Here is a 20,596-nt window from a genome sequence, read left to right on the forward strand (position 1 = left end):
CCATCTAAAAATAATTGACTTCAATGTTCTCTGCCACTGTCATTGGTGCCTTTTTAAAATTCTATTACTCTAATATTCTTTTCTTTAGGATCTGAAGTTTTTAGCTCACTTTTGAAATTCTCAGCCAAATCAAATTCACCAGTGGTGGATGAGTCAGCACTCAGGCAAACGTTTTATTTTATTTGCTCTGATACCATGAAACTCTAAAAAACTGAATAATTTGTATTAACTAAATACCCAAATATATAGAGTCTAGGAAAGCTTTTAACAACAAAGCAAAAACAAAAAGCTGTCTAAATATAGATGACTAAAATAAAGTTTAAACTAATTAAGACAATTAAAATGACCATTAACTAAGATTCTAAATTAAAGAGCTAAAGATAGCATGGACCTAGGATACTAAGAATAGTCTAATATCTTTAATGTAAAAACTCATTGAGATTTTCAATTAGAATTGCTGTTTTGTCTCTGAAAATAAGCATTTTAACTGTAGTATCTGATTTAAGACTGCGGTTCAGTCACCACATTAAACTTAATCAAATTCATGCACTTAAACAGCACCTAACTTGCATGCAAAAGAAGGCACTGAACACAACATAATAGTGGGTGGCTTCTGTACAACCAAAAGAGGAGTATTGTTCCTTTGGGTTTTAAGTCCAAAAAATTGAGGAAACACATCTCCAAATGGATACTTGTGATAACTGACATGTACCTAGATTGAAACATAAAGATAAGGAAGAAACCTAATTTATAATATGTGGAGCATATGAAATACCATCACGCTTCATCTACTATGCAGGTGCTATATCATATTTGCCTATGACACTATTTCTCCTAAAGATGTAGTATTGCTGCATACGCTACAAACTACATATTTTATAGTAAAAACTCGTTAAGTTACCACATAAAATATGCTATTTAAATTCTCTAAGACAACACACTTGCTCAGCAATTTGGAGATTGTATTGTCGTTCTAATTGTATTGGGATGTTAATATTGACAAGCCATCATAGTTTTTCTATTACAATCCAAATATTGTCAGGCTTCTTTCTTTTCTACCCTATTGATGGGTCAAGAAAAGAGACACAGAACATAGGCAAAATTGAACATTACACAGCTTAGTTCAGTAAACCTACATATAGGCATACTACAAAAATTCAATCATAAACATCCGAATTCTGCTATGTTGTTGGTAATGATTTTAGGATTTATGCACTCCTATGGGGTTTATGACGGTTGTTGATCTCTTGAAAACTCAGTTTTGGTCTTCCTTTGATGCAAAGCTACCAGATTCTCTCTAGCAACTTTCAAAGTCTGGATCAATTCTGTACAAAGTCTGGTCCTTGTCAAATTCTCCTACAAAGCCAGATTTGCTGAAAATTCTCATCAGAGGAACCCGGGCAGAATTTGGAGTGAATTTTAAAGAATTTCCTGTCCAGCAAACTAACCTGGGCAGAATTTAGTGTCAGCCAACAAGGATGGTTTACATATCATTTAAGCATTTGTGAATGACAATGAAAACTTGCTCGTGGAGGAAATCCAAATTGACAATCGGTGAAATCCAAATGGACAATTTTAGAGGAATTCCTTTAAAAAGCAATGATCTTTACTTTTGATCTAGCCTTGTTAGAAATCTTCTAACCAATACAAAATAAAAATTCAGATAACTGTTTTCATCTTTTGACAACTCCTTTCATTCTCAGGCAGTCCCCTCAATTTGGAAATATGTCCCATGCATGAGATCAAACAAGTGTATCATGTTGCATGTATGGCTAAATGATGCAATTAATATCTTATTGAACTGAAACATAGATATGGTGGTGTATTTTGCTATGTTGCTTTACTATTAGCATAGTGGTGTAGGGACTATTGGTTGTTGCATATACGCACTCACTTTTTTTTGTTTTCAAAATTTATGGTTTTGTATGGACGGACCCAAAAAGACGAATCTGAACCCCAAAAAATGAATCCAAACCCAACCCATTTTTTTTTGGATAAATTTCGAACCTTTATCCATGCCATAATCCGAACCGGCAACTTAGTTTTGATGAGCTGTTTTTAGTCTTTGAAATTCTGTTTTTGTGTCCGAGTCTGTTATTGTCTTGAACTTGGATTTTGTGTTTCCTATTTCCTAGTCAAGTTACCTGCAGTTGTGTTTACAGGATTTGACTGGTGGAATTTATATGCTTATTTGCTCCTCTAATCTTAATTTCCATATCTTGTTTATTTGATAAAGTTGTCTAAAACCAGGCACTGGTTCAATTGTTTCTAGGATCCAAGCATAAAAGAATTAGCTGAGCAGATTGCAAAGGATCCAGCATTCAATAAGATGGCTGAGCAGTTGCAACATAGTGTGCATGGTGCAGGGCAAGAAGGCGTTCCTCAGCTGGATGCACAGCAGTACTTTTCTACAATGCAGCAAGTTATGCAGAATCCTCAATTCATGAACATGGCTGAGCGGCTTGGTAGTGCTCTTATGCAGGTATGGATGGTATCATGCCACGTAGTAAGAAAATACTTAATCCTGATTGAATTTTTTTCAGTATTGGCAATTATAACTTATCTAGTGACTAATATGTTATTGACTATGCAATATTGCAGGACCCATCAATGTCTAGTATGTTAGAGAATCTTGCAAATCCTACTCACAAAGAGCAGTTGGAGGAACGCATGGCACACATTAGGGATGATCCAGCTTTCAAGCCTATACTGGAGGAGATTGAGACTGGAGGTCCAGCTGCAATGATGAAGTAAGACAACCATTTCCAAAATGCTATGGTGTTGTAAATTTTCTGTTTACTTAAAATGTGGCTGATTTGTTTATGTTTTTGGCTGATAATTCCTTTTGCTTTCAGGTACTGGAATGATCCAAATGTGTTGACCAAGTTAGGTCAGGCTATGGGTGTCGGAATTCCAGGTGACATTCCTACCTCCAATGAGGCAACTAGTGCAGAAGAAATTGAAGAGGAATATGGCTATGAGGATGAAGATGAGACTACTGTCCATCATGCAGCCAGTGTTGGTGATGTTGAGGTAAGCTTTTCTTTAAAGATAACTTTTAGCATTAGTAATGATGGTGAATAAAGAAATGATATTTGTGCAGGATGTGAAAAGTGGTGCATCTGGTGTAATACATTTGATTTTTTTAAGGAAGAAGAGCTCTTCCGAAGATCCGAAGCTCCATTTTGAATGGCAAATGGTTCTCATGTGCAAAATTTTATGTTTGGGTTCTATCCTAATTATAAGTATATATTGTCTGACTAATTGGGAAGGAACTGACAAGGGGAAAATGGTAATGACAAAACATCATGATAGGCTTTAAATTTTTTTTTGTATAACCAGGTTATAGGTGGTCTGGCATGGGGACTAGAACTCCTTTCTAGTTTTAGAGTCGGCATTTGCAGCGTACCCCAATTGGGACTTTACTTGTTTTACCCAAAAACTCCATCTAGGGTTTTGATTGCACTTGGAAATGAAAATTTGTATTGTTCCCTACTTTAGAGGCTGTCAATTCTGTAATGTCTCCGAATACATTTGAACCCCTTTTCAGTCAAATCGTCAAAGTAATTTCGTCGAACAGTTACTTGCATATAAGGAGTACAAATTCATGAATTTAAGTATTGTCTCAGATTCAGAGTTAATCTGTTTACATAATAAATAAACAGAAAACTATACGAGACATACATAGTTCTGATCCATGTTATGGATTGGAGCATGGAAGATAGTGGGCTAGAAACAGAGATCAATTCCTTTGAAAGCAATGATATAACTTGGTAGCTCTATTCAGACTTTCAGTGCTTCACAATGCTCAGAAGAAAACTCACAGTTTTAGACTCAATGTTCAACACTGTGCACTCCTCCTCCATACCTCTACAATACCCAGTCTGAACTGTAAAGTTTAGCTTTGATCCTGAAACGATGTCACGGGTATCATGGAACCCAGCACATTATACTTTGCCCTAAATATTAAAGGAGATAAATGTTTGGCCTCACACCTCGTTGGCTCTAAGAATGTATTTGCCCAATACAAATATTATTTCCTTCTGCCATTGTTAAAATTTATGGTTTACATTTTTGACACCCAACTTAGAGCTGTTGTCGTTTCATGAGTCCTTTATGAAGCTTATGGATTACTGTGATGAAACATGGCAACCTTCCCAAGGTGATAAGTAGTGATGCATTCATGATTTCTTCCCTTTTTTTCGCCTCATATGCCTTCAATTTTGAAGGTTTGCATTCTTTAGAGCATAATCAGTGTTTATTTAATTAATTTTATTAAATTGCAATAGTGCAATTATATTATATTATATACTCTTCATTTATCTATTTATTATTTTGCTATTTTTAATAATATATTTTTATATTATTTCAATAATATCTTTTATAATAAATAGATTATATTAATTATATTTAATCAAATTTACTAATTGTCTATTATTAAATGCTATTTCAAAAGAGGGACATCACTTCATGGTTTACATTTAATGGAGAGGAAACAGAGTTCTTAAATTTTTGTTCTTGTTCCTTCTATATTTTCATGTATGTTATTTAGGTGGGATGGTGGGCCCACTGCTACATGAATAGGGCAGTTATTTTCACATGCTCGTCTTTCTTTTGGATCACATAATGCTAGCTTTCTAAAAATTCTTCTGAACTACAATTACCCTTCCGATGTCCTTGGGGCACAGCTTTCTTGACATATATTTTACACCAAGACAGTGCTACCTTGACTGGTTTATAAACAACTTCATGGTTTACGTGTCTGATGGACCTATTGTACTAGGAAATGTTGCATGAATACAATGGAATATAAATAGGATAACTTCATTTCAAACTTAGATTTATAACAGCTATTCTAGTAAGTGTTATTTCATATCACAAACTACAAGGATATAACAGTTCTGTCCTCCTGAATAAGCAAACTCATTGCAAATGAGAGAAAAAATGACCAGATGCTCAGCACCTACAAGTAAGCATAGTTAACCAATTGCCAAAGGAATCTGTAGCTTACTGAGCTTACCCTTATAATTCTAACCTGAACCCTTGTGACTCAGTTCTGATGCCAAATTGGGTCGTATCAGTCGTGTGTCTGTGAGAGTTCAATCTTAGCCAGACTGCTGGTTAGAATCATTTTCCTTCTAGCCCTTGGAGGTGTGCAAGGTGCTTGCTTCAATAGCACCTGTGCTGGAATTCAGTTCTGGTGCTGAATTGGGCTGTATCAGTTGCAGTCGATTAGGGTTTGATCTTAGCTGGACTGTTGGTTAGAATCATTTTCCTTCTAGTCCTTGGAGGTGTGTTGTTCACTTGCACAAACAGCATCTTTGTTGGAATGTGTAATTTCCCCTCAAATGAAATGTGAAGGCATAATAGAGGATTCTAGAAATTGCTGGATTACGGAATAGGGTTAGGTAAAATTAATATTTAATTCTGTAAAGTTCTAGAAGACGTCTATGTGTAGATAGCTCTAGAAAAGTCTATTTGTCTTTTGTTGACTAATTTAGATGTTTCCGGAAACAATCAAAGACCTCTATAAAAGAGGCACAATGTAATGGTTTTTTCATTGATCAGGCAATGAAATCATTTTATAATTTCTATAAGTGCCTGTACTGTGTATTTTGTGTTTAATTATTATTGTGGATCCAATTCAGCCACTCCCATCAATCTTTACTGTTGGTTGCCAGGAATATGGGCCTTGTCTGTAGGAGTCTGCCTTCTCCACTTCAACACTCAGAAATTCAGTTCTGATGCCAAATTGGGTTGTATCAGTCGTGTGTCTGTGAGAGTTCAATCTTAGCCAGACTGCTGGTTAGAATCATTTTCCTTCTAGCCCTTGGAGGTGTGCAAGGTGCTTGCTTCAACAGCACCTGTACTGGAATTCAGTTCTGGTGCTGAATTGGGCTGTATCAGTTGCAGTCGATTAGGGTTTGATCTTAGCTGGACTGTTGGTTAGAATCATTTTCCTTCTAGCCCTTGGAGGTGTGTTGTTCACTTGCACAAACAGCATCTTTGTTGAAATGTGTAATTTCCCCTCAAATGAAATGTAAAGGCATAATAGAGGATTCTAGAAATTGCTCGATTACCGAATAGGGTTAGGTAAAATTAATATTTAATTCTGTAAAGTTCTAGAAGATGTTTATGTGTAGATAGCTCTAGAAAAGTCTATTTGTCTTTTGTCGACTAATTTAGATGTTTCCGGAAACAATCAAAGACCTCTATAAAAGAGGCACAATGTAATGGTTTTTTCATCGATCAGGCAATGAAATCATTTTATAATTTCTATAAGTGCCTGTACTGTGTATTTTGTGTTTAATTATTATTGTGGGTCCAATTCAGCCACTCCCATCAATCTTTACTGTTGGTTGCCAGGAATATGGGCCTTGTCTGTAGGAGTCTGCCTTCTCCACTTCAACACTCAGAAATTCAGGGTGCCTTCAGCAACACGCCTTTCCACTTGATCTTCAATCAATTTTGACACCATCCCGAACCCTTGTAACTCAGTTCTGGCTCCAAACTGGGCTGTATCAGTCATGGGTGTTAGGGTTTGATCTTAGCTGGACTGCTGGTTAGAATCCTTTTCCTTTTTAGCCCTTGGAGGTGTGCTTGCATGAACAACATCTATACAGTTTGTGGCCAGGAATATGGACTTTGCCCATAGTTGTCTTCCTTCAGCACTTTTAACACTCAGAAATTCAGGGTGGCTTCAGCAATAGACCCTTCCTCTTGAAGTTCAATCAAGGCCGCAATACCTGCAAATGTCACCAACAGGCCATTCAGTGATATCTTTGATTTCTGGCTGAATTTGCCAAAGTTAGTGCAGGGTTTGAGTCCTATCACGTGCTGCAGATTGGGGTTTTCATCCCAGAAAGCAGTGGAAGTCTTGAACCTGACAATTCTTTTTCATCCAAATTGGATACCTCCAAAAGAAAGTGAACTCAATGTAGATTCCCGCTGCTGGCAAAAACAGGCTGGCTTTGAGGGAAAATTCAAATTTAATTCTTAAATTTATTAATATTAATATTTAATTTAATTAATAATTATATAATATAGTTTGCTTTCATATAATCCATTTGGAATTTGAATATCCTACTCGGATGTCCTGGAGGGGACATAACGACATACACAATGGCTGCATAGAAAGGTCACTGGTTTGCAACCATTTGTAAATTGTAAGTGATGTATTAGTACAGAAAATTTGGTTGACAAATGTCTCATTATTATTGAATATCTAAATGTGGCTGGATTTATGTAAAATATAGTATTCCGTGGAGATGTGCTCTCCACACCCTCACTTCAAGGTCACTAAGGCCTACGCTTCAGGTGTATGGACTTCTCCCCATGGTGGTATGGGGATGAAATATCCCCTCATCATCCTAGTAGCATTGCCTGCATAAAGGAACATTTGCGTATAAGTGTTTAAGAACATTTCATATATATATATATATATATATATATATATATATATATGTATTATGCATGTGTGTTTGTATTTTAACATTTAAAATAAATATTTATAAATATATGAAAATGCGTTTGTATATTTTATTTAATATATAAAACAAATATCCTTAATTTATAAATAAATCTGTATATTTGTGCACATTTTTGTATGTATACCAAGGACCAGTAAAATCTTTAAGACAATTCAAATTCCAATATATAAATCTAAAGAAACTTTTTTGGTTTTCAACATTTAATCTGAAGGGACATCATATTTATAGGCACATGTCTGCATATTATTTAACACTTATAACTGTTTTCAAATAGATGAACATATTTTTGTATATAGAAATGTGCTGATATCCATATTTATATACTTACATGTGTGTGTTTGTATGTCTTCTTGTGCTCTTGTTTTTAAGGATTCTTCTTCTTGACTTTGCTCCTATTATCCCATTTTCCAATTTATCTTTTCGCCCTCTCCACTCCTTTATTTAACAAACCTAGGTTTGCAATCTGCTTTTTATTTGCTTTCTTTGTCCTGTTGATGTATTATCTAGTGTGATTGGAAATGTTGGTGACTAGAAATCACAGTTCAAACCAAAAGCCCTCAATTCACAAAAACATCAGTAGTTAAAAATAACTTTCTCATTTGTAGCATCTTCGAGAACTTAAAAGCTCCTGGAAAAAGCCTGTTGCTAGATTAATACGTTTGGCACTAAGATAAACCACCATTTGTGAACTGTGAATGATGAAAATGTGAGTCAAATAAGATGGAAATTCATGCGTAAATAAAAATGGTAAACAATATTACAACAGTGTAGACCTTAGATTGTTCCCTTTTCTCTTGACAAATGCTCGAGTGCTGGATATAAGATTTGCTCTCATACTTTGTAGTGTAACTTGGATATTGTCTTGATGGTATGAATTGATGCTTGATAGATGCTAGCTTGCTTGATGCTTGATACTGATACATTTTCTCAAAGTGATAGTATTGCACCTGTACCTCGAGGGAGAAATGAATGAACTCACATAATAGTTGATCAATGGTAGACATGATTAATTAGAAAGATCAATGAATGAAATTTTTTTAGGGGGTAGGATCCATAGTTGCACATGGATTGATGAGATGCAAGGTAAGGTGAATGCAAAAAGAGAAAAACAAACAAATTTATTTATTTAAGGTTGGAAACTTGGTAAATTTGTTTTTAGGATTTTAAGAGGGAATTATTAGCTAATTATATAATTTTTGAAATGTTATTCAATAATGAGAGACATCAATTAAATAATTTATTTATTTAATTAATATTGGAAAAAATGTAAAGTTAATTGAAGAAAAACATTTAATTAATTATACATGGAAAAGATTAATGAAATAATACAAAATTATGTAATATTAAAGGAAAATAGCTTAATTAAATAATTGGTGAGAGGGTGATGACATAACAAAATGATAATACATTAGTCATTTTAGATGTCTACAGTAGTAGTTGACAAAATAATTGTTGCATAGAGCCTAAATTGTTATAAATAGTTCTGCATAAGACCATTTTTTTGTCTCTAAACCTCTGAACGTGCTAGCAGCTTTTGTTGATCAATGGTAGACATGATTAATTAGAAAGATCAATAAATGAAATTTTTTCAGGGGGTAGAATACATAGTTGCACATGGATTGATGAGATGGAAGGATAAGGTAAGGTGAATGCAAATAGAGGAAAACAAACAGTTTTATTTATTTAAGGTTGGAAACTTAGTAAATTTGTTTTTAGGATTTTAAGAGGGAATTATTAGCTAATTATATAATTTTTGAAATGTTATTCAATAATGAGAGACATCAATTAAATAATTTAATTATTTAATTAATATTGGCAAAACGTAAAGTTAATTGAAGAAAAACATTTAATTAATTACACATGGAAAAGATTAATGAAATAATACAAAATTATATAATATTAAAGGAAATTAGCTTAATTAAATAATTGGTGAGAGGGTGATGACATAACAAAATGATAATACATTAGTCATTTTAGATGTCTACAATATTAGTTGACAAAATAATTGTTGCATAGAGCCTAAATTGTTATAAATAGTTTTGCATAAGACCATTTTTTGTCTCCAAACCTCTGAACGTGCTAGTAGCTTTTGTGGAACCATAGTGGTTGTCATTAGCCTATAGGACATCACTGTGTGACATTTTACGAGCAAAGCAAATTGAGAGCATGATGTTAAAACTAGAACCAGAAAAAGAGAGATAGACACTGCAGCAATATATCATGGGAAAAAATCCATGAATGGAGGGAAACAATCCCAAGCAAACCTGTGAATTTTATTGAGAACAATGAAAAATTATAGAGCTTATAAAAGTTATTCAATATTCATTGATGCTTCAATAGATTTACAAAATACCTAAGTTTCCATATTCGCTCAGGAAACCTAAAAGTCGACATTCGATTTGCCAAAATTCGAAGTCGGTTCTTATTCTTATCAAATTCGTCATTTTCCTGTTGAATTCCCTGCGGGTTCTGTATTTTGAACCTTGGACGAATTTTGGAGAATTTATAATGAATGCCGTGGTCAATGGAGGAGCTCGAGAAGAATGTTGACGACTTTGAAGCGACTTTGGGCGGGCGCCAAAAAGCATTGACTTTTTAAAATATTTTAATAATTAAAAAATGCATTTACTTCATTTCTTTGCGTAATTGACCCAACCCTAAAGCGTTTATTTGCTACACCTGTGTTTACTTGCGCCGTCAGTGTGGAGAGATTTTTGCTTTGAAATGGAGAGGGAGTATGCTTTGAAACAAAGAGGAAGAGGAAGACTCGTGATTTGAGGCGGAGAGCATTGAGGCAACGATTTCTAAGGAAGACTCATGATTTGAGGAAGACCCGTGATTACTTATGCTTCTGCTAGTGGTAAGCAAATATAATATATTGGCATTGCTGACGACTTGTTTATGCATCATAGTTTCAGACTTTCAGTTTGATAGTTGATAGTTGATAGTTGTTTATTGATGATAGTTTCATATTTGACATTTAATTTTATTATTTGAATTTCTCTTAAATTGTTCTTGAATCTTAGCATATTGATGTAATATATATTAAAGTTAAGAGAAATTAACTATGAATCTATGATAGTAAAATTATAAGAGAAATTGTTCATTGTTTTTGTTTCAAGATTGTTGGATTTGAGCTGGTCTTAGTTTTTCATTTTGAAGTTATTGATAGATGCTAAGAATCCAATACAACTTGACAATAGTTTTTTTAAATTTTTAAAATTTAATTTTATGTTTTATTTGTTGTGTATTTTTTTGTAGATGCCATCATGGCTACAATTGCATCTGTTGTCAACAACCCCAACTTCAAAATCGACAGATGTTCCCTACTTTGGAGACATGTGCAAATGATTCGACAGATGCCAGGTGGAGGAGGTTATGTGTGGATTTGTAGCCACTGTAGAGAGGAATTTAGTAGCTCTTATAGTAGAGTAAAAGCACGTTTGTGCTTTATTCCTCAAAAAGACATCAAATTTTGTACCGGGAAGCCAAAAGTAAATGGAGTGCTACCTAAAACTTTCCTTCCAAATCACATTGTAAACAAATATATTCAAGAACAGAAGCAAGCAGAGGAAGTTGCTGGGAGGGCAAATTCTTCACATCCATTGGAAAGCGGTCGGCCTCTAGAGAAAGGAAAAACATCATCTATATCTTCAACTACTGCTCCTAGTGAATCACTTGTAGAAGGCCATCCATTCTTGCGTCCTCCTCAACAACAGATTGCAAGTAAAAGAGTTGCGGGACCCTTAGAATCATCATTCCAAAATGAAGCTGGAGACATTGCTGATCAAGCCATAGCCAGATGCGTTTATGCAAATTGATTGTCATTTAATGTTGTTCGTTCACCGTATTGGCAATACATGGTGAGGGTAACTAATGTGGCTCCAAACGGGTTCAAGGGCCCTAGGTATGAGAAGGTACACACTACTTTATTGGATGATGAGGTGGCCGGTGTAGAGAATGCCATGTTGCCCATCAAGGATGCATGGGTTGAAACAGGTGTGACAATAGTATCAGATAGATGGAAAGATGTAAGGAACTGTCCTTTGGTGAATGTTCTTGCAGTGTCTACAAGAGGTGCAATGTTTCTAAAAGCAGTGGATTGTGAAGAAGAGGTAAAGGATGATGCTTTCATTGCAAACATTCTCATCCAAGCTATCGAGCAAGTTGGCCCTCAGAATTTTGTTCAAGTAATAACCGACAATGCGAAGAATTGTAGGGCTGTCGGCTTATCGTTTGAGGAGTGGTACGAACACATTTTTTGGACACCTTGTGCGGTGCACTCACTCAACCTAATGCTCAAAAAAATTGGCACTAAGGTTGAGTGGATAAAATCAATGTATGAAGAGGCACAAGAGATCCAAATGTTTGTCACGAACCACCATATGACACAAGCCATATTCAAACAATTCTCGAAATTGGAGCTCTTGAAGGTAAGTTGAATTGTTTAAAATTTAAACATGTTTTATAAATCTAGCCACTTTAGTAAACTTTCTATGTTTTAAAATTTTTAATCTATTATTGTTTTGATTTTAAAATAGGTTGCTGAGACCCGCTTCGCCTCCAACACCATTGTTTTGAGGTGCCTTATCAAGGTTAAAGACGCATTGACTAGAATGGTAACTAGTGCTAATTGGACCGTATGGAGGCAATCTAATAGTGATAAAGTAACTACCATAAGGGGATTGATACTAAATGAATCTTGGTGGGATTGTGCTGAGTACCTTCTAAAGATCACCGAGCCTATATTGAGCATGATCCGATACATTGACATGGATAGGCCTTGCTTGGGTGAGGTATATGATGGCATTGACTCCATGATTGAAGACATTAGAAATATCATAAATGAGAAAGAGCAAGATCTTGATGAAAAGTTCTTCAAGGAGCTAGAGTTAATCATGATAGAGAGATGGAACAAAATGACTACCCCTTTTCGTCTACTTGCCTTTGCATTGAGCCCCAGGTTCTATAGCCAGTTGGTCCTCAAGGAGTGTACCACTAGAGTTTCCCCATACAGAGATCTTAAAGTTGCTCAAGGGTACAAGGCAGCCCTTCGAAGACTCTTTCCTGAGCACCTACGACTTGGAGTGAGGTTTGAATTTATGATTTTCACGAGCACCGATGATTGTGTTATTGAGTCTCTTGAAGACAAGAACAATGCTCTCATAAATGGTGGTACTTCCATGGTAAAAAATATCAACACTTGCAGCCCATTGCCATCAAAATTTTATCACAGGTTAGTTTTTTAATCTTAACATTCTAATTACTAGGTTCTTGTTGGTAAATACTAAATATTCAAAACTCTAATTTCTAGTTTATTGTTGGTAAATTTGCAAATCTTGATAGGTTGCTAATTCATCATCATCTAAGAGGAATTGGAGCACATACTCCTTCATCCACTTGATAAAGTGCAACTGACTAAACTCCAAGAAAGCAGATAACTTGGTGTTTGTGCATTCAAACTTGAGGCTCACAACTCACAAAGAGAATACGTACAAAAAGAGGGAGGCAAAACAATGGGATGTCGAACCAGAGGCCATGGAGTTGGAAGTCCACTTTGATGCAGTTGCAATTGAAGATGGTGATCCTGAGATTCATAGTGCTGATAGACCCGATCTTGAGGCTATGACTGAGACTACGGTTGAGACTGTTGACGCTAGTGGTACTAATTGTGCTTCTAATCAGCAACTGCCTAATGATGATGAATTCTTTGATGATTTTTGATGATACATTGATATTTGTCATTTGATCAGATATGAGTCTATGACCGATTATTGATTACTGATTCAGTGATTAGTAATATTGACATTGTTGTTTTAAAGACTTAAGTTTTGAATTGAAACATTCGTATGGTATTATGGTGGTATATTTTGACATTTTGTCATGCCAATCGAACAAATCATTAATATATGTGGTGGTTGAATTTGCTAAATTACTTTAGATTAGCATAGTGGTGTATGAACTGGTATGCTACAGCATATTTTTACATATATTTTTTTATTTTTTAAAAAAAAAATTCTTGTATGGATGAACCCAAAACGAACCCGAACCTAGCCCAATTTTTTTTTGATCGAATTTCAAACCCGAATGTCGAATCCGCATCCGAACCGGCAACTTAGCAAAATACTAAAGTATCTTCTAGCATACAATGATTAGAATTCCTTTGTTACAATGCTCAAACAAAGTTGAGTATAAAACTTCAGGACTGAATGACCAACAAAACTCCAAAGTTGAGCATTATTAAATTACGCACCGCTGCAATAATAACCTCTGCTCAACCTTGAATACCCAAAGTCAGGCAAGACTATTACTCCAGAAATTCCTAATGCATGAGGCCTTTTGAAATTCTGCACACACATAATTATAAAGCGGTTCAATTCATACATTCGGACATAGTCTTTCTTATAAACAAACATGGCAAATCAAACTACTGCTGCAACCATCCTTTGACACGAGAGCATCAATTGACTGATGAATTGATAATTTATCATAAATTCTTGTTCTTTTCCTGTCTTTGAAACCGAAGTGGGGCATGAATAGTTTCTTCCTCCATGATCGTTCGGAAGGCTGGGAGTTCAAGGAATAATCTGCAAGATAAACAATGAACACCTGCATAAAAGTAACAGCAACAGGAACTGAATTCTAACCAATAGGATTGTTAGGATTGTTAGAATCAGATTTCTTAATATGAGATTTTTCTTTAAAAATTCCATATTATGCTATAAACTTTTAACACTCCCTCTTAGTAAATATGAAATTTACTAAGTATTCATGAGTCCATTCAATCTTTAATTTTTTTTTTTCTCATAGTCATAATAATACTCAATACTAAAAACTGGAGTTTATTCATAATTAGAGATCAAGGAATCACTCAACATGATATACTAGTAAGAATCTCAGGCAAGCCTTTAATCATGAGTGGTCTAAACATGAACTGTCATGGAGTAACTCAACATGACATCCAACTCCCATCACGGATTTACCCACGTGATGTCACCATGGATTTACTCCACATGATGTCATTATGGATGATCTCCACGTGAACTGCACACACATAATTATAGAGTGGTTCAATTCATACATTCTCAGATAGTCTTTCTTATAAATAAACATGGCGAATCAAACTACCGCTGCAACCATCCTTTGACACGAGAGCATCAGTTGACTAATGAATTGATAATATATCTTAAACTCTTGTTCTTTTCCTGTCTTTGAAACTGATGTGGGGCATGAATAGTTTTCTCCTCCATGATCATTCGGAAGGCTGGGAGTTCAAGGAATAATCTGCAAGATAAACAACGAACACCTGCCTAACAGTAATAGCAACAGGAATTGAATTCTAACCAATAGGATTGTTAGAATCAGATTTCTGAATATGGGATATTCTTTAAAAAATCTATATCATGCTATAAATTTTTAACACTCCCTCTTAGCAAATATGAAACTTACGAAGTATTCATGAGTCCATTCAATCTTGAAAAATTATTTTTTCTTATAATCATAATAATACTCAATACTAAAAAGTTAAAAACTGTTACAGAGTTTATTCATAATTAGAGATCAAGGAATCGCTCAACATGATAAATTAGTAAGAATCTCAGTGACACTTTTAATCACGAATGATCTCCACGTGAACTGTCATGGAGTAACTCAACATGACATCCAACTCCCATCATGGATTCACCCACGTGATGTCACCATGGATTTACTCCATGTGATGTCACCATGGAGTTACTCCACATGATGTCATTACGGATGATCTCCACGTGAACTGTCATGGAGTAATTCACCATGACATCCAGCTCCCATCACGGATTTACCCCACGTGTTGTCATCATGGATTTACTCCACATGATGTCATTACGGATGATCTCCACGTGAACTGCCATGGAATAATTCACCATGACATCCAACTCCCATCATGGATTTACCCCACGTGTTGTCATTGTGGATTTACTCCACATGATGATCACTCCCAGAGTGAAAGAGTTATCATAGCTGATTCTTACAACCTCATTTACTCACACAAGAATAAAATAGGCATAACAAAAATACAAGACTTAGTTCCATTTAAGTCTCAAAGTTGATCATACCTAGCTTATTTCTAAAATATGAAAATTTCACCTTAGACAAAGGCTTGGTGAGTATATCAGTTGTTTGCTCATCCGTGCTAATGTATTTCAGCTTTGATGATCACTCCCAGAGTGAAGGAGTTATCATAGCCGATCCTTACAACCTTATTTACTCACACAAGAATAAAATAGGCATAACAAAAATACAAGACTTAGTTCCATTAAAGTCTCAAAGTTGATCATACCTAGCTTATTTCTAAAATATGCAAATTTCACCTTAGACAAAGGCTTGGTGAGTATATGAGCTGTTTGCTCATCTGTGCTAATGTATTTCAGCTCCACATCCTTTCAACACCATGTCTCTTAAGTAATGGATTTTGATTTCTGTGTGTTTGGGCTTCTCATGGAAGACAGGATTGATAGAAATATTGATACAACTCTGTTTGCCACAAAAAATAATGCTAGAGTTCAATGATTCTCCAAAAAATTATGTAAGGAGTTCACGAAGTCATACAACTTCTCGAGCTGCTGTACAAGCAGCCACATATTTAGCCTCAGTTGTGCTTTGAGCAACACATTTTTGCCTCCTACTGCACCATGAAATCATAGCAGACCCAAGGCTGAAACAAAAACTTGTACTTTTCCTGTCCATAATGCAACCAGTCCAATTTGAATCAGAAAAACCATGAACCTGAAGATCATTAGTGTAAGCAAACTTCAATCCATACTTAGAGTTCCACAAACATATCTGAGAATGTGCTCATAGCAGCAATGAGATGAAATTTCCTTGGCTTACGTATGTACTGACTCAAAGTGTTAACTGCATAGCAGATATCAGACCTAGTATTAACAAGATACACGAGAGAACCAATCAGTTGTCTATAGAGAGTGCAATCAATCAAATCTGAATCAGCTGCAACTACCTGAATTCTTTTCAAATTAGCCTCCATAGGAGTCACATTTGGTTTGCAATCAAGCATTCCAAATCTTTTAAGAATATCCACGACATACTTGGCTTGGCTGAGAATAATCTCATCAGACTTTTGCTAAATTTCCAATTGCAGAAAATAGTGCAATAACCCAAGATCTTTCATATCAAATTCAGAAGTTATGTCTTTCTTACATTTGTCTATCAACCCATCATCACCAGTAACAATGAGATCATCAACATAAAGAACTCGAATCAGTATGAGATTATTATACCTTTTGAGATAGATATTAGGAGCAGCTTCATTTTTTTTGTAAATCCCAAGCTCTGAAGATATCCATCAATACAGTCATACCAAGCTCGAGGAGCTTGCTTAAGACCATATAGTGCCTTTTTTCAGCTTGCAAACATGAGCATCTTTGTTATGAATTACAAAACCTTCAGGCTGTTCTACATAAACTTCTTCATCAATGAAACCATTAAGAATGTCTTGACATTCATTGGTGTAGTTTCCATTTTTTAACAGCCGCAATAACAATAACAGTTCTAATGAAGTGTATCTCGCTACAGCAGCAAATGTCTCATCATAGTCTATTACTTTTGAGAAAAACCCTTTGCGTGTAGTTTCCATTTTGTAACAGCCGCAATAACTATAACGGTTCTAATGGAAGTGTATCTAGCTATAGGAGCAAATGTCTCATCATGGTCTATTACTTTTGAGAAAAACCCTTTGCTACAAATCTAGCTTTGAATTTCTCAACACTCCCATCTGCAGCATGCTTAATTTTGAACAACCATTTAGAAGAGATAACTGATCTACTTTTTGGACGAGAGACAATCTCCCAAAAATCATTTTTCATGATAGAGTCATACTCCTCCAACATGGCATCTTTCCAAACTTGCTGTTGTATTTCTTAATCAAAACAAGAAGGTTCAGGGTCAATGGTATTACACATTAAGGCTACATAACCATCAAATTTCTGAGAGGAGCTGAAATTTTTTCAGCATCTTGCACAGTATTTCTAGCCCACAAGTCTTTTCTTTTCATTCACTGTAACACTAGGACCAACATCAGAATCAGGCTGAATTTTAGTAGAAGGACAATCATTGAGGGAGTCCTCCCTCTCAGCAAGGCTAGAAGGAGGAGCTGCAAGAGGAAGATCTTGAGAGATTAGAGGTGCTTCCATATCAATATCTGAATAGGGTTCAAAAGATCTTTCACTTACCAAATTTTCTTCAAATGAGACATCTCTACTTAACTCAATCATCTTTTGACTTGGAATTTAAAGAGGAAGATCTTGAGAGATTAGAGGTGCTTCCATATCAATATCTGAATAGGGTTCAAAAGATCTTTCACTTACCAAATTTTCTTCAAATGAGACATCTCTACTTAACTCAATCATCTTTTGACTTGGAATTTAAATTCTATATGCCTTAGATGATTCACTGTAACCAACAAAAATTCCCTTCTTTCCTGAAGGTTCTAATTTAGATCTTTTATCTTTGGGAATATGAATGTAAACTGAATGATCAAAGACTTTAAAGTGACATACATCAGGTTTGGAACAAGAAAAGCCTTATTCCAGTCATGTTGTTTAGAATTATATGAGGACCCCTATTTCGAACACATTCTGCTGTCCTGCAAGCTTCAACCCAAAGAAAGATCTGCAGCTCTTGATTATGAATTATGGCTTTAGCAGCCTCAACTATGGCTCTGTTTTTGGTTTCAGCAACACCATTCTGTTGAGAATTGTAAGGAATGTAAAACTCCCTCTTAAATCCTGCTTCAACACAAAAGGATTAAAATGCATAAGAAATAAATTCACCCCCATTGTCAGATTTGAGAGTCTTGATCTTCTTATCTACTATATTTACAACAAAAGCTAAAAATTCCTTAAACTTAGAAAACACTTCATCAGAGTCCTTTGATTTGAGAAATAAAATCTAAGTCTCGTGTGAGAGAATTCATCAATAAATATGACATAATATCAAAATCCACTTAATGAAGCAGAGGACATGGGTCCACACAAATCAGAATGAATCAATTCTAACACATGCTTAGCTCTACTTAGAGAATCTTGCAAATACCATGAGTGAACACTAAGTTTAGGAAGATCTACAACCAGTTTATCCATAGAAGAGAGAGATTTGAAGTTGAGATGAGGAAATCTTTTATGCCACAATATATTATCATCAGATGCATCATGATTTAAGACTTGAATTGGTTTAGCTGAAAGCTGGTAGAGACATTCATGATGAACTTGAATCACTTGAGCTGAGTTAAAATCAGATATTTTCTTCCAAGCAACCACTTTTCCATTAGTGAAAACAACATTAAAAACTTTATCCTCTAAGGCTGAGATAGAAATTAAATTCCTCTTGATACCAGGAACAAACAAAACATTGCTAAGATGAAGAGGTATACCAGAACTTAACTTGAAAGAAGTGTTACCAGCCCCTTCAATGGATTAGGAAGCATCATGTCCATTGATTACTTGCAGGTGAGAATCCTTTTCTTCCAAATTTGAGAGATGTTGTTTATAACCAGAAATGTGACAATAAGCACTACTATCTATCAACCAAGTATTGCAATCTGCTAGAACATTACTAGACAAAGCTGAAATGAAAAGAAATCCTTCTGGAGAATTGTTGGGGTCCTTGAAAGAAGATGAATCTTTCACATCAGAAACAACCACTTGATGATTAAAATTCTCTGTACACTTTCTAGCGTAATGACCATATTTATTACATATGAAACATTTCACTTTGGACATGTCTCTTTTCCTTTCAAAATCAGAAGATGAAGGAGAGGGATATCATCAAAGCTCTTGAGATTTCTTTTCTTCCCTCCTTTCTTGGAAGTATGAGTAGTAAGGACTTGATATGCCTCATTAAAAGATTTACTAGAATTTCCTCTGGCCTCCAACCTGCACTCTTGTTGAATACAATCAGATCTTAGTCTATCAAACTCTGGAAGCTTGCTTCTTCCATTGATACCTTGAATGAATGCTTCCCAAGATTGTGGGAGACCATTCATGGCCAACATGAGAAGTTTTTTTTCATTAATAAATTCTCCAATAGTATCCAATTGATCTTTCAGTTCTGAAATTTTCAGAAAGAAAGAACTGATGGAGTCTCCTCTGCCCATTTTGATATGAAGTAGCTGCATGTGGAGAGCCAAAGCCCTGCTTGTATTGTTGACCTCATACAACTTGTGAAGATGGTCATACATTTCTTTAGCCGATATCAGCTTATTAGATGTAGTGGGCACTAGAGGATCTTTCATAGAATCAATCATGATCCTCTTTGCCATGATTTTGTTCTTCTTACAAACTGCCTTAGATGGATCATCGGCTGGTTTTGTGACTTTAGATTGCACGTAGTAAATGAGATCATTCATTTCAAGGATTAATAAAATCCCAGACTTCCAGGATACACAGTCTGAGGCTCCCTCCAGTCCGTCTTCAACCTTAAGATTGAGAACCATATTGAAAGAATTAAATTTGCAGACTATACAACAGAATGGAAGTTCTGGTTCAAGCTTGAAAATACGAACCAGGCTCTGATACCATGTTAAAACTGGAACCAGAAAAAGATAAATCAACACAGCAAGCAATATATCCTGGGAAAAACCCCCTGAACAGAGGGAAACAACCCAGCCCGAGCAAACCTGTGAATTTTATTGAGAACAATGAAAAATAACAGAGCTTATAAAAGTTATTCAATATTCATTGATGCTTCAAGAGATTTACAAAATACTGATCTCCCAACATACAACGATTAGAATTCCTCTGTTACAATGCTCAAACAAAGTCGAGTATAAAACTTCAGACCCAAACGACCAACAAAACTCCAAAGTCGAGCTTTGTTAAATTACACACCGCTGCAATAATAACCACCGTTCAACCTTGAATACCTGCAGTTGGGCAAGACTACTACTCAAGAAATTCCTAATGCGCGAGGCCTTTTGGAATTCCGCACACATGATTATAAAGCGGTTCAATTCATCCATTCGCATCTAGTCTTTCTTATAAATGAACATGCCAAATCAAATGACCACTGCAACCATCTTTAGACAGGCGAGACTCAGTTGACTAATGAATCGA

General features: G+C 35.4%; 2 protein-coding genes across 2 annotated transcripts in view; both read left to right on the forward strand.

Moving 5' to 3' along the window:
* LOC149560847 (ankyrin repeat domain-containing protein 2B-like) overlaps window positions 1-20,596 on the forward strand; it is a 45,245-nt gene that overhangs the window by 14,616 nt on the left and 10,033 nt on the right. The window contains exons 3-5 of the mRNA XM_089824845.1: window positions 2,273-2,482; window positions 2,602-2,750; window positions 2,856-3,033. Of these exons, the coding sequence (XP_089680971.1) occupies window positions 2,273-2,482; window positions 2,602-2,750; window positions 2,856-3,033 (537 nt within the window). The remainder of the gene's footprint in view (window positions 1-2,272; window positions 2,483-2,601; window positions 2,751-2,855; window positions 3,034-20,596) is intronic.
* Window positions 11,227-12,967, forward strand: LOC149560848 (uncharacterized). Its single transcript, XM_089824844.1, has 3 exons — window positions 11,227-11,923; window positions 12,032-12,726; window positions 12,837-12,967. Exons 1-3 carry the CDS (start codon window positions 11,351-11,353, stop codon window positions 12,892-12,894), a joined length of 1,326 nt encoding a protein of 441 aa, XP_089680970.1. The 5' UTR covers window positions 11,227-11,350; the 3' UTR covers window positions 12,895-12,967.

The sequence above is a fragment of the Cupressus sempervirens genome, chromosome 4 (genome assembly GCF_028749045.1).
Source record: "Cupressus sempervirens isolate cs-2001-9-10 chromosome 4, ASM2874904v1, whole genome shotgun sequence".
Lineage (NCBI taxonomy): Eukaryota > Viridiplantae > Streptophyta > Pinopsida > Cupressales > Cupressaceae > Cupressus > Cupressus sempervirens.

Excerpts from the sequence above, each read along its gene's own strand:
- LOC149560848 (XM_089824844.1), top strand. The coding sequence starts at position 11,351 with ATGGTGAGGGTAACTAATGTGGCTCCAAACGGGTTCAAGGGCCCTAGG. Across the intron at positions 11,924-12,031 it reads CGAAATTGGAGCTCTTGAAG|GTTGCTGAGACCCGCTTCGC; the intron begins GTAAGTTGAATT and ends ATTTTAAAATAG. Across the intron at positions 12,727-12,836 it reads CCATCAAAATTTTATCACAG|GTTGCTAATTCATCATCATC; the intron begins GTTAGTTTTTTA and ends AAATCTTGATAG.